Source organism: Canis aureus, chromosome 20 (genome assembly GCF_053574225.1).
Source record: "Canis aureus isolate CA01 chromosome 20, VMU_Caureus_v.1.0, whole genome shotgun sequence".
Lineage (NCBI taxonomy): Eukaryota > Metazoa > Chordata > Mammalia > Carnivora > Canidae > Canis > Canis aureus.
In genome coordinates, this window is record NC_135630.1 from 49495729 (window position 1) to 49514864 (window position 19136).

At 34.0% G+C, this 19136-nt stretch overlaps 1 protein-coding gene across 10 annotated transcripts in view; it reads right to left on the reverse strand.

Moving 5' to 3' along the window:
* Nucleotides 1–19136, reverse strand: part of LRP1B (LDL receptor related protein 1B) — a 1828472-nt gene that overhangs the window by 267323 nt on the left and 1542013 nt on the right. For all 10 annotated transcript variants that reach the window (XM_077861563.1, XM_077861564.1, XM_077861559.1 and 7 more), the window contains 6 exons: nt 17196–17388; nt 16456–16581; nt 12511–12639; nt 10159–10278; nt 1715–1828; nt 1322–1471 (listed from right to left, as the gene is read on the reverse strand). In XM_077861563.1, coding sequence (XP_077717689.1) covers nt 1322–1471; nt 1715–1828; nt 10159–10278; nt 12511–12639; nt 16456–16581; nt 17196–17388 — 832 coding nt within the window. The remainder of the gene's footprint in view (nt 1–1321; nt 1472–1714; nt 1829–10158; nt 10279–12510; nt 12640–16455; nt 16582–17195; nt 17389–19136) is intronic.

Genomic DNA, 19136 nt, shown 5'->3' on the forward strand with positions numbered 1-19136 from the left:
ATAATATATTATATTAATATAATATATTATATGCGATATATAATAAGTTTTTATATATATGTAAGTTTAATGGGTATCCACTATATGTTACCTTCATATTAATTTTTAAAATTAACTATAGCTACTGTGAGGTACATAATTGTTGTAGAAAGAATAATGGATTAAGAATCTAGACACCTAGGTTCCATGAGTCTAAATCAATGCTACTATATTTCTTTTAAAATATTTTATTTAATTAGAAATATAATGTGGAAGAGTTGTGGTGAGCCACAGTCCCCAGTGTATATAAAAATTCTTCATAAAGCCAGAAAAGTCCTTGAGTTCCTTCTACAATGCAGCTAGCCTTCCAAATCTAGAAGGAACAAAAATGGTATCATAGAATGTTACACACTGTTGCGCACGAAAACAAAAAATAAATAAAAGGAATCTGCTATTGCCCAATTAGGTGATAGATTATGAATTAAAAATATAGGTATTTCACAGTAGATTGTGTGCACGTGTTTATGCTGCTGTATAGAATATCTACGAATATAATTTCTTAAAATATTTCAAAATATATTATATGTCAACTAAACATGGAAAAAGTGAGTGGAGCAGCAGGATAAGGAGAAAGAAATATAGTATGAGGACACATTTAATAGTTTCCTATAAATCATATCTACTTCCAGTTACAGTAATTTAACACTCTTCTTTTCTTTTTTTTTTTTTTCATTTGTTTTCTGAAATAATTTGAAAGAACAGGATCATGACTTTTTAATGGAAAACATTCTGCTAAGAATACAAATGACACTTTTAGAATTTATGTATGTAAAGATGGTTAAAAGTCAGATATAAATATGCCTTTCTGGCCCTGACTCAGTGATAATTGCTATTACCCCATACTACTATGTCAAAAGATTGTGTAAACTTCATCAAACAGTCTAACATGACAAATACAAGCTGTATGGCATTGAGTAAAGCTAGTGGTAAGAAATGTTTCTCTTTCCCTTTAGTGTATGCATAGTTTTTTCTCACTATGTAATACCTCCCTGGCAACTTTAGAGATCACAAATTTTAAGACTTAATCATCAACTTTAAGAGGATTAATCATGAACTGAACCTTAAAAGGAAATAGATCCAAATATAGAATAGATTTCTTGAGTATCATTTCATAACTCATTAAAAAAGATCAAGGGGCATGTTTGGAACAGGATGATCCCTTGTAATTTACTCATCATTTAAATTTTAATCCTAACCACTGGACATATTTAATAAGTTTATTTTATACAATGAGCCTCTAAAGCTCAAGGTAAGTTTTTTTTTTTTTTCTTTCTAGAATTACCTGGGCATTTTAATTCATCTGAGTAGTCCCCACAGTCGTTAGAACCATCACATATCCAGCTTGGCAGGACACACAGTGAGGTCGAATTACATCTTATAAACCCTGTGGTTTTCACTCCAAGTTTATAGAAATGTGTACAATCTGTATTATCTACAAGGAGGCAAATAGAAAAATGAAAAACACCTCATCTGCAAAGATTAGGAGCCTTCTATGCAGGCCACAGAAACAAGAAACGTTAACCTCATTTGAAGAAATAGAAACGCAATTATCCTACACAACAGGGGTTAATTACATATCATCGCTGGGCAAGGTTCAGTGAAACATTGGGCAGTGTTAGACGGAATGCCAAAGGTACCCAGGGATGAACAAACAAAAGGTAATGGAATATCTTACTGCAGTTCTTTTCATCTGAAGCATCTGCGCAATCTATGTTCTGGTTGCACCGTGCTGATCTTGGAATGCATGTTCCATCTGCACAACGGAACTCAACAGCGGCACAGGTTGAAACTGGAAAGACAGGGATGTAAATAAACGGATAGATGAGACAAAAGTGACTCCTTGCTCTAATATTTTGAGTACGGATGGTCCCCAACTTACCACGGTTCTGCACGATTTTTCGACTTTGTTGTAGTGGGAAAGCCATTAAGCTTTCAGTACTTCCGATTTTGAATTTTGATCTTTTTCTGGCTTAGAGATATGTAATAAGATACTCTTTCTTGATGCTGTGCAGCACCAGTGAGCCACAGCTCCCAGTAAGCAGTGTGACCACGAGGGTAAACAATGAATACACTTACAACCATTCTTTACCCAGACACCATCCTGTTTTTCACTCTCAGTAGAGTAGTCACTAAATTGCATAATATATGCAATACTTTAGTATAGGCTTGTGTTAGATGATTTTGCCTGACTATAGCCTAATGTAATTTGTTCTGAGTACATTTAAAATAGGCTAGGCTAAGCTAAGACATTTGGTAGGTTAGGTTAATAAGTGCATTTTCAACTTACAATATTTTCAACTTATTATGGGTTTATTGGGACCTAACTGTAGTGTAACTTGAGCAAGATCTAAATTTTAACTAATTTATATAATTTTGCTTTATTTTGCTTTAATTTTGGGAAGTCAAACTTGATCCATGGTTCCCAGTTCCATCCCCAAGCTTGGGTTAGATGCCTCATATGTCTTCCCTTGTACCATATTCTTTCCTCTGTTGTGGTACCTACAATAGTTCATTGCAATTGCCTGTTTGTGTATCTGCTCCCACACTAAGTTGTAAGCTTCATGAAAGCAAGGATTGTGCCTTGTTCCCATGACAGTATCGGTCCAACACCAAGCCAACATACAAAAAAATCAAATGTTGTTGAAAATTCTTTTTCCTTCCAACTTCAAAAGTACAAGGTTATAACACTAAGCAAATGTCTAGAGGAAGTACAAGGAAATCCCAATCTGGTTGCAAAGAAGTGGAACATTCCCTGCTTTGATAAAAAGAGCCAGACAGACAGTCAGAGAAAGAGACTGAGATGGAGAAACCACTGAACATTTGCTTTATTACTCAGAGGAAATAGCTCAGCAATGTAGAAAGCCTTCCATGCTATGTTATCCTCCTTTATATGGCCATATCACTAACATTTGGTATAGGAAAGATGAATGTCTCATGAAAGAAACATAAATGTGGTATGACTTGTCTCTATTGTTAGAAAGTATGACTTTACGATCCTCTGCTATGCTTAGATGAAAATCAGTTTCAATATGCTGCTGTCATTATATATACCTTATACAGAATAGCTTATGCTTAATCATATATTCCTTTCTACTTTGCTCACACATTCATTACCATATAATGGTTTCCAGCAATATGTTGTGAACAGGTGCATGACATGCTATGTACATTAGATTAGCTTAGGTGAGATTTTTATTCCAAATTCAAATTTCCACAGGTTGATTATGTAAATGTACAACCTGAAGGGCTCTTTGATTATGCCACTTTTACTAGTGTTGATATTTTAAAGACCCTATTTAATTATAAATAGAAATTATATCAATTGTAAATGGTTAAAATGCTACCTTAAAATATGCAAATTTTACTCAAGGGTGTGTATGTCATTTGTATTTCATAATGCACTGCTCTTATTATATTTAATTGTATCTTGCAATTGTATCCTTATTTGCGCTTAAATGATGATTAGAAGAATAAATGTTTTATTTACAATTTGAATTATAATTGCTTCAGTGTTTTCTTCATTAAAAATAACATCTTATCTTATAAAACAGATAATGCTATTATGACTAGAGATAAATACACTGTTCCAAACATGAAAAAAAAAGATACTCTTCTTTTATGTCTAAAAAAGCAAAATCTCTTCCATATACCTTTCTATTACATTTTACATTCAATATTTTTTCAATAGAAACAGTAAATAAAAGACATAACATAGAAAATAATCATGGCAAGCATTTACGTTTTGTTTCTTACTTTGCTATCTATTAGCAATCCCCTATTAAGACATTGTGCTCCTGAAGACTCCTTATAATCCTTTTATTTAGAAGACAGGATTCATTTCTCCTGTTAAACAATATTCTAGACCATGGTAATGTTCCTAGAGAGTCTACAAAGATTTATCTCCCTTGAGTTTCTATCTTACACTTACAGTTAGAATTTAAGAATACCAGAAGGATCCCATGGGGACAGTCACAACTCATTACATCATCTCCATCTCTCCCCAAACTGCCACAGAGAATCTTCTGTGTACATTGCAGGGAGTCCATCGAGTGGGGATTGGTGGCAGAAAGGGTGAAGAGGCGAATCATGACTCCCATGAACATGAGGATAGCATCTCACATAGTTATGAGGGCTGGAGATCCAGCAATATTACAATAATGGTGTTTCAAAGACTGTACTGGGGCCCTCAGGCGGAAGTAAATGTAAAGAATGCCTTGTGAGAGGAGTAGAGATGTGGAGCAAGTGGAACTCAGTTTTTGATGGAATTCTGAGAAGAAGAAAGAAAGGAAAGGAATTCTGAGTAGACGAAAAGAAACTATAACTGTGAAGTTGGAAAGGGGAGTTAAGAGTTGCATTTAAAAGAAGAACATGGGGTAAGAGTGAGGTAGGGGCTCAGGAGGACTGAGTAGAGAGTAGAATATTTGCAGGATGTGTTTTTCTACCATTTTCCAATTAAAAATAGGGCTAATGAATCTTGGCGAGAAGGACGGGAAGGCCTATTAGAATACATGCAAGATGCAAATAGGAAGACTTTACTTCAAATCCTCTCTTCACAGAGTCTGTGACTTGATATAGAGTATGGAAACCACCAGAGGGTTAAATAGAATGCTAAGTCACATTGCAATGGGACATACTAAGTGGGTGCAAAATTTCATATGTAGCAGTGGCAAGATGGTTGTGAGGATTAACATCTCCAGCATTTAGAGGCAAGGAAGGAGAGGGAGATAGGAGAAATCCATGGGAACGCAGGAACCGTATTAAATAGGTAAACAAATACCTCTTTTGCCAAAACCTCTTCCTCTATGTTCCTTCAACTATATTTCTTCCTCACTTTTTTGGTCAGTCAAGTATTGAAATTTGTTTCACCCTTAGGGTGATTTTTGAGGGAGAAATATGTTGGAATCTCTAATTTGTCAAGTGAATATGAAAGCTTTCTGACAATTTTTCCTCAGGCTAAAGTCCTGAAAAAGAGAGAAAAGAAAATAATGCAGTCCAAATAAAGATAATCCAAGTGAGAAATACAAGACTTTTCCCTCCAGATAGTCCAAAAGAAAAAGTAAGCCTACAAAATGTGAGTGAAAACATACCAGAGCCACCCCAGGAATAGCAATAAGATACTACAAAGGAAGATCTGACAGGGACTGTGGATCAAAGCAGCAGTAAAAGAGAAAGTAAAACCATTCTTTACCTCACATACTTTCTTAATTTTTCTTGCATCCACTTTCTTGATTCCATGTCAGTAAAAAGATTTAATGAGATAGGAAAGGTATAACATTGATTTTGTGATTTTAGGACATTTCTTATAAATAACTTAAATCAATGTTTTCTCTTCCAACTTCCCTGCCCAGTGGCAGCACAGGGCAGCTGACAAAGAAAGAGAAGGAAAGAAAGAAAAGAAAGAAAAGAAAAGAAAAGAAAAGAAAAGAAAAGAAAAGAAAAGAAAAGAAAAGAAAAGAAGAAAAGAAAAGAGAAGAAAAGAAAAGAAAAGAAGAGGCAAGCATTAAATTTGCTGTCATGTCTCTTTTGTTTACTCTTAAGCCACATCTTTTATTTTATTTACTGCTTAGGCTCTAAGGGTATGCAAACCCAGAAGGAATGATGATTTCATCTATAGGCATGCTTATTCTTTTCTTTTGCTTATTGTTTGTGGAATCTTCAAAGTTTTGCTCTGAACTTATGAAAAAAAATACAAAAAACTAAGACCAGTTTCCTCTCTATCAGGTAGCCTTGGAACTACTTAGCTTTCCAGTTCTCCTAAAGGTGTCCAAGTGATCCGGGCAAGTTCAGATACTTCCCAAGGGGAGTAATTAGAAACATCTCAATAGGGAGAGAAGGAGGGATATTATGTGCTCTCCTAAACCTATTCACTCAATCTCTCACACACTGGAAGAGGAAACCAGGGTGACAAACTTTCTGAAGAACTCTTCAAGATATCCCCCTCTGCTCCCACCCCGCCAGACTGCCTGGGGTCTAAAACTCTCAGGGCAGTTATAAAAGATTTACAAGGCTTTAGGGTTGTGCTTTCCTTCAAATGGAGAAGAAACCAAAACTGATTCCTTGTAACTTCCATTTCCACTCTGCCTTGTGGAATAATAATAATAATAATAATAATAATAAATATTATTAATATAATAGAATCATATTATATTATTAATCATACAATTAATATGATATTATTATGAACATCTAAACTAATTAATATATTAATATTAATATATTGATATATTATAAACTAATTATATAATTAATATACTAATATTATTATTACGAACATCTAAACTAAAGAAATAAAAGTGCAATAGTACTTCAAATAATTTACAGATGATGCCACTGTAGCCTCTCTCCATAGCCTATCAAACTCTCTCATATATATTGACTTTTTATTGTACTAATTTAAATTCTTCGTGTCTTTATTTACATTAAAAAGTAATAAGTGGTTTGTGTGTGTGTGTCTGCACACAGATATACAACAAAGGACTGCATGTACATGTTGTATGGATGATAGAAACAGAGAAGGACTATCTGGAAGAAAACACTTGGAAAGAAAATTCCTTTTCCATTGTCTTCGAGCCCTTCCGTCCTTCTTTTCAAACTTCATCATCTTTTAGATACTGTAAGGTTCCATTTGCTGCATGGATACACATCTGAATTACTGATTTATAAGATAAACTGGCTTATAGGATATGGACCCAGAGAAATCTCTCCCCTAGGATGTGAAATGTGACTGACAAGGACACCATGTGAACAAATTTGTGAGAAAACTCAAATCCAAAAGATATAACTGTAATAAGTAATCTCTCATCTAAAAAGCCACCCGTTTGTTTCTCCTAAAAGAGAGAGCCCACTTAAATCTACTAATTTCTAGTAAGTAATATGGTGTATGTTTGAGTTTCCACACACACTGTTAGTTTAAATGTCCTACATTCTGCTGGATGAATTTCAAGGCATACATTTTGTTGTTGCTGCTGTTTTAAGGTATCCGATTGCTATTAGTTTTACACTACTCTTACAACAAAATAAAAGTTTTAACAGAAACTTGATTCACAAATGCAGTAGTTATTGCCCAAGGAGCTGGCTGAGCTAGCTATAACCCAGAAATCAAGAGTTTAGCCTACGAAGGGGAAATAACATTTTGAGTTATTTTTATTGTTATTCAGCAGCTGGTATTGACGATGTTAGGCAGGATAAAACCTATCTATATTTTTTGGACGACTTATTTTTTTCACTTACCACATAAGAATTCAATATACACCTACCAGGTGGTGGGTGCTATATTTCATGAACCCAAATTCACTAATTTATTTATCACCTTTGAATTTTTTTTTTTTTCAAGAAAATCCACTGTAACTTATTCACTTTCCATGGTCCCTCTTATGACCTTTGTTTTAAAATCTGCTTTCTGTATCTTTTGTTCCATTCCTTCACATTCTAGCTTGATATTCTTATCTTTATCCCAGTTTCCTATAACGTCTATCCTAGTTATCCTATAACGTCTTCATTATATTCTCTTTTCCTGCTTGTAAATAACTGATAAAAAATGCCCTTTGGAGGGGTTCTAACTTCTAGTTTGCTTTCCTCCTTTCTTCCAAATACTTCATTTCCCTCCACTTATTCCCTGTAGCTTACTATATTTTATCATTTTTAATCTTTTATAGATAATATGAAATAACAGCTGATTTAATCTGCAAAAGTATTTGGCTCTTCCTACACTACAGTGTCAACCTTAGCTAGTGAGCTACTCAAGTGTTTGGCCAATGTCTTAGTCTAAGATGCAGAGTAACTTCCAAACCAAACTTTTCTAGCTATAAGATGATCTGTACACATTCTGTTCTCTTCCACAACTTTGCATCGTCTTCTCATAGCATCTGTACTTCACATCTTTCCTTTACCATCAATGTTTTATAAAAAAAAGTCTTACTGTATTTACTCCTTCACCATCCATTTTCTGCACCAACCCAAGGAGATTTGGCTTTTCTTTACCATTCCACTGAATTGACTCGCATGAAGGTAACAAAGAGATTATCTCCTATTTGCCAGGTTCAATGACTGCCTACCTATACCTGCCCTCTTGCCTTCCCTTAACACCTTAAAATGCTAACTGATTAAAAAAAATAATAACAATACATTTCTCATGAAGATCTTTCCATTACTCCATTGGTCAATTTCTCCATTTTTATATTATTAGTGTCTTTTTTTTATTTCAATAGGTAATTCTAATGTACTCTCCTACAACGACTAGTACTCTATACATCCATGAGCTTTCTCTCTGTAGTAAGTCCAAACTCAACACTCCTATTTTAATCTACTATCTGAGCTCCAGATCTGTATCTACCTAAATGTCTTTGGAGCAGCTCTATCTGAATGCCTACAGGTACTCCACTCTCAGAATGCAAACCATCTTTATTATCTTATCCCTGAGCCCACATGAACAAACCCACAAACATAAATTTAAAAAATAATGAAAAACAAATAGTTTTAAAACAGGGAAGAAAACAGTTCATGAAACTTGTCTATTCTTTCTATGTCTATGTTTTCTCTGTTTATTACCCAGGATGGCCTGTTATACCACCTTTAAAAATTCTGTTGTGTATCTGTCTCTCTCCTTTTTATTCTTAGATTTAGCTGCTCTGATAGCCTCCGGTTTTATCTTTCTCATCTCACCATTATAGTTTTTATTTGCACAAACAGTCCCCCCCCCCTTTTTTGAAATGTAAATTAGATTGTATTGGGTTTCCTTTAAACCTTCAGTGACTCTTTAGTGACTACAAGGTGAAGTTCATGCTCCTTAAACGGTATCAAAAAAACAACATCAAGTACTGGTTCCTCTCTCTGACTTGACTTATTTCTTTTCCAAACCACTTGCCAATATGCCATTTGGCTCTAACCATATCAAATTATTTGCAGCTTTCAATATTAGGATTTATACTTGAAATTACCTTATATTTTGATCATTCTACCTTATTTATACTTTATTCCAACTCTCCCCCCCCAAAAAAACTTATAGTTTTATATGTGCAATCATTACATCTGATATACACCTTCATATCTTTAAATAACTGTCTTTATTTGGAGTTTGAACTCATTAATATAACTTATTAATTTTATGTCTGTCTTTAATGCATTTTACCCAATGAAATGTGTTCAATGAATGAAGATTTTTAAAGGGAAATTGATTTAGAAAAATCCGTTGGATCCAGATTTTAAGAGGCCTTAAATGTCAGACTAAAAAACTTGTTTGTTATTCTCTAAACACCAAGACTCCATTTGTGAATCTTTATCAGGGCCGTGATTAAAAAAACAAGTGAATGCTTACATAGCATTTGCTATATGCCAAATTCTGTTCTGAGTTTATTTAATATTAGTATACTCATTAAATTATTACCTCTTTTCCTACAGCTTGGGAAACTGAGGCATATATTGGATAATATTTTACCCAAAGACAGCATCTTGTTGGGGCTGAGATTCTGTCCTAGATCCTCTGGCTTGCTGATTGGTCCCAGTAAGCACTCTGAAAACACGTTCAATAAAACATCATAGCATGACTAACAACCCTGGAATTAACTAAAGAGTAGAGACAGGGAGACTAGTAAAAGGACTACTATGTTAATCCAGGCTTAAGGCAGATTAAAAGGGAAGATATTTCAAAGAAATATTGGATGATTTATTGATATATGGATAGATGGGTGATAAAATATGGTAGAAAGAAGAATCAAGGATAACACCAAGGTTTATTGTCCAACTGCTAGGAAAATGATGAGGTCATGTGAAAAAACAGAATTGAGAAGTAAAGGAGAGCATTTTTTGGAGCAGTACATTCAGTAGTACACATTCTGGTACAAATGTACAATAAATAAGGCAGTAGAACTGAAGAGATGAGAAATGACAAGAGTTTTGAGGTGAGCAAAGGAATAGAAACCAGAATAGAGAATATAGTCATAATTTTCAATGAACTCTAATAACTCCCTTTTGGAGATATTTACCGAAGTGTGGTCCATCTCTATCAGCAGGGGCCACATACCAAAAGGGTAGAAACCACTGTGCTCTCAGGAACACACTATGGAAAAGTTCAGGAGACACTTAGCATAAGAATATTCCTCCGCTGATGCCACATACATTTACCTTTACAGTCCAGTTCATCAGAGTTGTCACCACAGTCATTTTCACCATCACATAACTTGCTGTGAGGAATGCAACGACGATTGTAGCAAGGCCTGAAACCTCTTCGACAGCTTCTGTTTTCTTATAAAGAAAAGTAGAAACATATTTGGAGGTCTTATAGAGATATTTTTACAAAAAAAAAAAAAAAAAGAAAATAACAGATGAGTTCTTATTTCAGAATGGATTTTGGATCTATTAAAAAAAAGTGTGCCGTGCAGTATCAAAACTCTGGATTAGAATATTCATGCATTAAAGTAATTAATTCATTAAAGACCTTTTTAGACTAAGTGCTTTAACTTCAGTGATTCATACTTGGAGATACTATACCCATATTATTGTTTCTGATATTTGTGTCAGCACAGAAAAAAAGCATATATTCAACTTTCTAGAAGTAAGTCTGTACCTCAAGAATCATAAGACACTCTCAACACCTATTTCCTATCTCCTTTGCATCTCATAAGGCTTTTACAAGAAGACAAAATAGTAGCAAAACATGTATTTCTGAATAAGTGAATCAGAGAATTACCTAAATACCCATAAATTTCTCTTACAAATCATCTAAAAATGTCTACCAGAATTCCTAAGGAGAATGATTGCCTTCTAAATTCTGTTTACCTTAAAGAGAGTCTCCTGACATTTTCCAATTTCAGGCAAAAGGTACCACTTACAGTAATAATAGCTGCCATTTATTGAACACTAATTTTGTGCCAGGCTCTATACAGAGCAAATGTAAACATACATTTGTTTATTCAGTGCTCTAAACTAATATTCAAACTAGGTTTGTTTTGTAGGGAGAAGCTAAAATATAGAGAAGTACCCTTGCTCATACTAGTCATACACTAGTAGGTTTTGAAACAAAGATTTAACCTCAGGTGTGATTCTAAAGTCTAGAATCGACACCTAGGGTTGTCAAACTGTAGCTCACAGGAACAAATGCAGCCTGTTTTTGTATAGCTCTGATGCTAAGAATGGATTGTATATTTTAAAATAGTTCTAAAAATTATTTTTTAAATAGAGGATATTTCACAGATAGCACTTTTGGTCCACAAAACCTAAAACCCTTAACTAGCTAACCCTTTGCAGATAAAGGCAGATAAAGGTTGCCAATCCCTGCTCACATGAATATTACCTTACTCTCAGAAGGTAAAAATAATGTGAAATATATTCTCAAGACAATTCATAATAAATGCGAATTTGCAAGCTGATTATTAATCTATTTTTATATGCCTCAAGATTTTTACAGAGTATAGGGTATAACCATTCATTTAAATGAATATGTCATTTGAGGTAAATTCATTAAAATTTTAGTTTCAGATCAATCAGGGCAAATTACATCTATCATTTTAACTGAGAGCGTGTGATTCTGCAACATAAAAGAATGAGAGAACTGCCTGCAAATTTCCCAAACTCTACCTTCCTCTTATTTTAACTACTCTTTGATTATTTAAGTATAATTATTATCCAGATAGTAGAACAAAGGAGAAAAGCAGACACCAGATACAGCAATTCCAGATACAGATTCTTGAATTTTACAGAGCATACAATGCCAATACTCTAATATTATAGCGCAAAAATAAATCATACCAATTTAGAAAAAATCCCGAACAGTTCTACAGTAACTATCAATGATTACACACACAGAAGTTTCCAGGTGAAATATTGTTGTAATGAAGACAAATATCAATTGCCTCCTGGGTTCAAAAAGCTAATCTCTACTCCCAAGAAAGGGTGAAAGGTTGACCATCACTTGGTGCCACCTACAGAGACACAGCTGGAGGAATTCCATCCTTGATGGGGAGGATGGCTAATGCACTCATCCTTTGTACCAAAAGACACTAACCCTGAGCCAATCCTGGAGACAAGAATAGGGACAACACTTTGATATCAATTCAACAACATGCTATCATTAACTGCTGGTCGACTTTGCTGCAGAGTAAACTTACAGTACGTACCAATAACTAATATTTCTGCCTTCCATCTTTAAGAATGTAAGCCTAAAACCTATCACTACATGATGAATAAGTAGACAGCTTAAAAGAAAGGCCCCGGTGGCATCTAAACTTGTACTTTGTAGGTGGAAGGCTATGAGGAAATTCTTCACTGACTATGGTAGGTATCAAATAGGACATAAGAAGTCCCATTTGAACAAGAACACAAAGCCAAATTCAATTAATTGCCTTATAGCCACATGTTAATGAGAGACATTAAGGAAATCATATGTATAAATGAAATGGAGACAATCAAACCAAAAATTATGAAAATAATTACAAACTTCTCTCAGAAGTGAACATGCATCACATATCAGACACTTACCACAGTAGAGCAGTTTCTCGTCTGACTTATCCTTACAGTGAGGTGTGCCATCACAGGTGAGCTGATAGTCAATACACTCTCCATTTCCACACTCAAACTCTGAATACATGTTGCAAGAGGAATTTTTAGCTGAAGGGGAAAAAAGACAATGTTTTGACTCAATAGCAAACATTTCTCATACCATGATAACTGTTTCCCTTAATCTTCATTATAAAACTAAACTAAAATTTATCAAAGTATAAAATCAAATAAAGGGCAAGGGTTTCTGGCATTTCTTTACAAAAAAAATTAAAGGAACACCTTTTTGTTCGCTGTTTTCACATTCCCTTTCTAAAATTTTGGGGAGTTGCCTCACTTCATTTTTCTTTTATACTTAGTTGTATGTCTTGCTAATTATTTTCTGACTGTATATGCATGAAAAGAAGGATGGGCTTAAATTTGGGTGACTATATTTATGCATTTTGCTTAGCAACTACCTTAAAAATAAATTGTCAAAAAGAGTCAGTTAAATGAGCTCTGTACATATTGAGAGAAGGTTCTTTTTGTGTTTTTTTTTCTTATTGGAAACTATAATATATTCTTTAATACACTGATATTTTTCAGTACACAGAGTCAGCATTTTGATTTCTTTATTTTTGTTTGAGTATAGTTGATGCTCAATGTTATATTAGTTTCAAGTGTAGAGTTCTCATTTTTTAATGCCTGACTTGATTCATCTTATTTAAATCTACCTCCAACTGATCTCCCTCCTCATCTACCTTTGGAAGAAATCTCTTTAGCAGCTTTCCCCATTCAGAAGTCCTGAAATTGCTAAAAGTATCCTCATCGGCCTTTTGTTCTACCCACAGTGAGAGGTACCAGGGGGCAGAACTGCACACTGGGCCAGCATCTACTCCTTGAGGTGCACAGGAAACTGTGGTTGAACTGAAGGAGACTGACAAGCTGAAAAGCATGTGCCCGAGAAGTGTATAGGCTCCAAATGACCACTGTCATAATGTCCCACTTCTAACTCTCCATATTTTTTGTAAAAAATGAAAAGTCTGAGTTTTTATGTGACTTGCCCAATCTGTGAGCAAAGACCAATGGCAACAAAGTACTCACAAACAAACAAACACCCATCTTTCTACAGCTAGGTTTCATCCCTGGAATGCCAGTATGTGACCCTTATTTAGAAAGATCATCTGGGGTAAAACGGACCTATTTTTATTCTTAAATAATAGATTTACCAGTAAACATTTAGAATTCGATTTTGTGGTTGCATCATGTGTTATTGGTTTGCTTGTACTCACTCCATTGCTTGTTGAATAATTGTACAGTGAAATCCAGTCATACTAATTATATTGGAGGTAATTGGAATTCATTTATCTCTATTAATGCAGAAAACAGCTTAATTTTATAATTTACTATCAATTTCTTTTGAAAGTTGTATTTTAGAAATATTCAATTACACAGCTACTCATACTATTTGAAGTTTCCAGTGTTTTATTTCTTTGTTAGTCCTAGAATGCATCTCATTTTTACAGATTATCTATTGGTCTATCTACTGATGACTTCTAATTAAAATCTTTCAACGGCATTTTTATCTTGGTACAGTCGAAATTCAACTGGTCAGGTAGTCAATTTAGAGAAAGTAACAAATAATTTAAAAATCTAAAAATATCGTTAGCTTTAAAGGAACAAGCATTAAGAAGGGTACTGACATTGCTGCACATGATCACATTCAAGCAGGAACTGAACAAAATTCATTTACTGGGAGGCTACTGATGTTCCCAACTTATTCTATCTACTTTCAACACATCTTGTTTAACTTCTCACTTCTAATGAGAATTAACTGTTATGATTGAAGATGCAAATTTTGCTTTTATAATCATTATGACTTTGAGGGAAAAAATATTCACAACAAAAAAATGTTTTTATTACATAAAATCAAGCCTTATAAAAGCAAAACTGTTGCTTAGGTATGTTCATTCGAACTAGCATTGAGTGTTATGCTTCTTCGCAGAAACAAAAATGTGGTTCAGCTGTCCTCTAATTCTCTCATGATGTAATTACTTCAATTATATTTGTTATTCTTCTGTTGTGGATGTTGATAAGGTTAGGAATCTTGTGTAAAGTGGAATTGCCTAGTCTTTTTGTCAAGAGTTATGACAACACATGGTTTTCCCTCCCTTGTCCTGAGGGTGGTGCCTTTCCCCCCTTCAACCCTGCCATTAACATTCACGAACTGCTCTGGGTGAACTAACTCAGATGTGGATATAGACATGCCAGAGACATCTTCGTTTCCAAAGATGGATTTGACAAAAAGTTACTTTCCAATCTCTCTCTGCTGGGCCACAGGATTTCAATATGAATGTACCATGGATCCAGGATGCTTCTATAAAGATCTGTCAGCTCTGAAGAATCAAATATCACTCTGTAGTTGCATGTGAATACAACTGTGCTTGTTTAAAAGATAGTTTTCTTTCTGAATCATTCCCTCTCATCAATAGAGAGAAGCAGGTGGCTTAGTAGGGACAGATGTATCTAATCTATTTTGGAGCAAGGACAGGCATCCACTGTATACAAATAAGCCTTGCTGTTTTGACTAGAGGCATTGGTTTTCTACTGGCCTGTAGTGACCTGTGAAAGAAACATGAGTGATTCTAATGCATGACTAACACTCCAGGCTTACAGATGGCATCAGATCCAGACCATTACAGCTGAAACCACAAAAGCAAACTGAAAGAGTTTAAGCAATTACCCGAGCAATTCAAGGAAGTGTTAGGTTACTAAGAATTATGGGAATTTGAGGCTCGAATTATTAAAATTGGCTGTCTTCATTTAAAGTTCACTGACCAATTGCATCATTCCCGTTTGCTTTGGCACAGTCTTAAATAAAAGTCAGAGGTGCCCTTTCTTTCACTAAGAGGTGCCCTTTGGGTTGTAGTACCAAATTGCAAAGTGAAAACATATGTCTATATTCTTGTATTAGGTGCAATAGTTTTCAAGGTAAAGAAGAAGATGTTAAAGTGCTTGTATTAAAGTACACAACAGATAAAAGAGAAGATCCTTCTGGTAAATAAAGACCAAAAAAAGACTAAAGATAAAGATGAAATATACTTATACTATTTGATATTTATTTTTATAATGTAGACATATATACCTCTGTTGATTTTCTAAGATGAAGATATAAGATGAGGATATGGATGAAAAGAGAAAAAAAATAAAGCGATTGCCACATCCTGAGAGCGAGTTCACTAATTTCCAACAAGATGTCTCTTGTCTTTCTTATACACAAATAGTCTTAATGTTAAAGATAAATTAACATTCTTTATGTTACTGGCTAATTTCTCATGGCAATATTGGAACACTTGAACCCTTATTTATTTTGGAAACAGTTTGAAAACTTAGCTGCTAATAAGTGTATACTGTAATGGTACTAATTAAAGATTGTAATGCCTTTTGGGAGGTATAAACATCATGCAAGGCTGCAATGTTACATTCTTAATTAACCGTTTGGAAATGATTACAAATAAGCTGCATGAACCATTCTCTCTCATTTACATACTGTGACAGACTGAGTGGTTTTACTACAAGGCTACTGATCTACTGCCTATATATTGGTTTATTTCAGATTTAATTAATTTTGCTATTGACTTAATTCTCAAAGTTGTAACTCAAGTTTTCAGATAATTTGCAGGTATTTCTCTAACTCATCAAACACCTTCCAGCCCACAATAGGGGATACACCATTTGTCACTGTTCTGGTTATCATTATCTATCTATCATATGGTGTAACAACTAAGTAGAGTGGTGAATTGAGTTCTTTTTAGAATAGAAAGATATGCCAACTGGGCCTCTAGGATTGGAAGAGAGTACAATTTCATGAATATCAAGACAATTTCAATATCCATGTATGCCTTTTGAGTAGTTATGTCATATCACATTTCAATTGTCTTTACTTACTCACACATCTGTTGTCATCTAGCAGTATTCGATCCCCCCTACAGGAACAATTCACTCTCCCATTAGGAGTTAAAAGGCACAGATCATGGCAACCTCCATTTGATAATGAACATGGAGAAAGTTCACCTGCAATGAAGAGACTATTGGTAACATTTTATATTGAATTTCTATTCTTTGTTAGATTAACAGTAAACTGTTAGGCTGCCCCTCTCAAAGATATAAACAAGGAATATTCAGGACTTTGGAAAATCCAAACATCATAAAAGGTAAAAACGTTAGAAAAGCTTGCAACACAAGCCACTACATCTTCTAGAACATTTGTCAAGGATGCTATGGCATCAAATGAACTAGTTTTACTAAAAAAACATACTGATGCCTTAAGCTGCAATTTTTGTAGGTATTTCAGTGATTAAAGAACTTTTCAACCCACATGTAAAGCTTATTTAGCAAGAAGTATTATTTTCATGGAAACGACTTGATTTGAATGTTCGAAGATTGAGAGTGAGAGAGAATAAATTTCCAGAAACAAGTAAGTAAAAAGGAATTGTTCTTCTGGTGATAAATGAAGAACTACAGAAATTACCTTGAGCCTTTCAGATAATTTTAATATACTGAATAGGCAAATCCTGAACACTATCTACAGGAACGTTAAAAAAATTCAACTAAGTATTACTGGAAAACATAATTTTTTGCAAAGATTATATAATTAAGAAATACATTAAGTTTCTAGTGTAACTTACAGCTATTGGTGTCATTGGCAACAGCTATGATTCCCATTGGTTGATGTGGAATATCAGAACGAAGAATTTTTGTATCTCCTCCTGTGTACTTGTTGGAACGCAGAATAGCTCTTCTTCCCCAGTCTGACCAGAAGATATAATTGTCATAAACAGCCAAACTGAGGAAAGTTCCTGGACCAGATTTGACAATCACCTGAAATAAATTTAAATATATGTTTTTTTTTAAATGAATATATAGACATTTCTATCTCCACATCTATTTTTGCTTCAAAAAGTTTTTTTAAAGATTAAGATTAGTTGCATTTAATCAATGAAAATCATCATTTAAAAGATGCAGCTTACTAAATGTATCATAAAATTCTTTATAGTTTATTTTAACTGTTTGAATCATTATTAGTTTTTATAACGTGTTTATTTAATATTTTCAGTATATCACAATTTACTGATCATTTAGTTCATATAAACAACTGCATTTTTTCAGTATTATAAAACAAAATCACCAGGTCAAAAATATGAGATGATTACTAATAAGCACTGTCCTTTAATAAGAATCATCAGTCATCCAGTGAACACTCATCAAGCTATCAGAACTACAAAAGGAATATAAAGAACTATAAGACTCAGGTTTTTCCTTCAGGAATCGTTCACCATGAATAACTAAACCAGATATACATGAATTGGCAATAAAAGTTTAAAAGTAATGACCAAACTTCCACTTAGACCATATTAAAGGACTAGATTTATCTTCTGAATAAAACAACTAAAAAATGAATAAAATATATAAAACAAGTCTTTTCAGCACATTGGACATAAGGTAAGAAAGGACAATGATTCCTAATTAACTTAGGAAATAAACTGAGTGAGTCTCATGATGGCCATGGCTAAATGCCTGAGAGATTCAGGTAGCACCAAAGTACAAAAGAACCCAACAGAACCTAGACAACTCCCTGAGAGGGGTAGGGCTGAGAATTAAAGGAGGCCAATAGGTTAGATCTCACAGGGTAGAGTGTCAGAGAAGAGAATGTAACATAAAGAGAACTCTAGATATCTGCAAAGGGTTCTCCTAGAATAGTCAGCCAAGTACTAAGCACAAGCACACACATCTGAAGCAACTTTGGGTTGATGAAAGGGCCATACAAAAGGATCAGAGAGAAGAGTTCCAAAATTCACACAGGTCCATGAATTGTGCCTGTTAATACCAACCAGACTTGAAAACTTTCCACTTCTTAGGGAGTCTGAATAGAGTACCTAGAAGAGTCTTGCCTCAGCAATGAGAAATAAAAATTAACCCCAGACTAACTCTGGTTTACTCCTGCCTAACAAAACTTAAAGGAAGAACTCAAAGAATCAAATTGTTTCCAAATAGCTTAACCATTTCCCAGAACACAGCTCAGGTATTTTAGTGGAAATATGAAAAATTTGCCACTAAGCCACTATAAGACAAGATACAAAAGAAAAAGAAATGTCTCAAATTAATGACCTCAGTGTCCATCTTAAAAAACTAGAAGAAAACAATAAAAAAGTTAAACCTAAAGTATAGAAAGGAAAATAAAAGTAGAGAAATCAAAGAAATAGAAAACAGAAAAAACAATAGAGAAAAATCAATAACATTTAAAATAAATGACTATTTGAGAAGCATAAAATAGATAATACATAATGATGAAGGGGGGGTTAACCCAGAAATAAAGATTAATTTAACATTAAAAAAACTAACAGTATAATTTACCATATTAACAAAACAAAAGTGACAACACATATGAAGATCTTAATAAATGCAAAGAAATTATTTATAAGATCTAACATCAGTTCCTGATAAAGACTCAGAATAGATATTAAACTAGGAACAATAGGAATGATCACTCTCCCTTGTACTCAAATTTGTCCTACAGTTTCTAGGCAGAATAATAAGGCAAGAAAACATTTTTTTTTTTCCAGATGGGA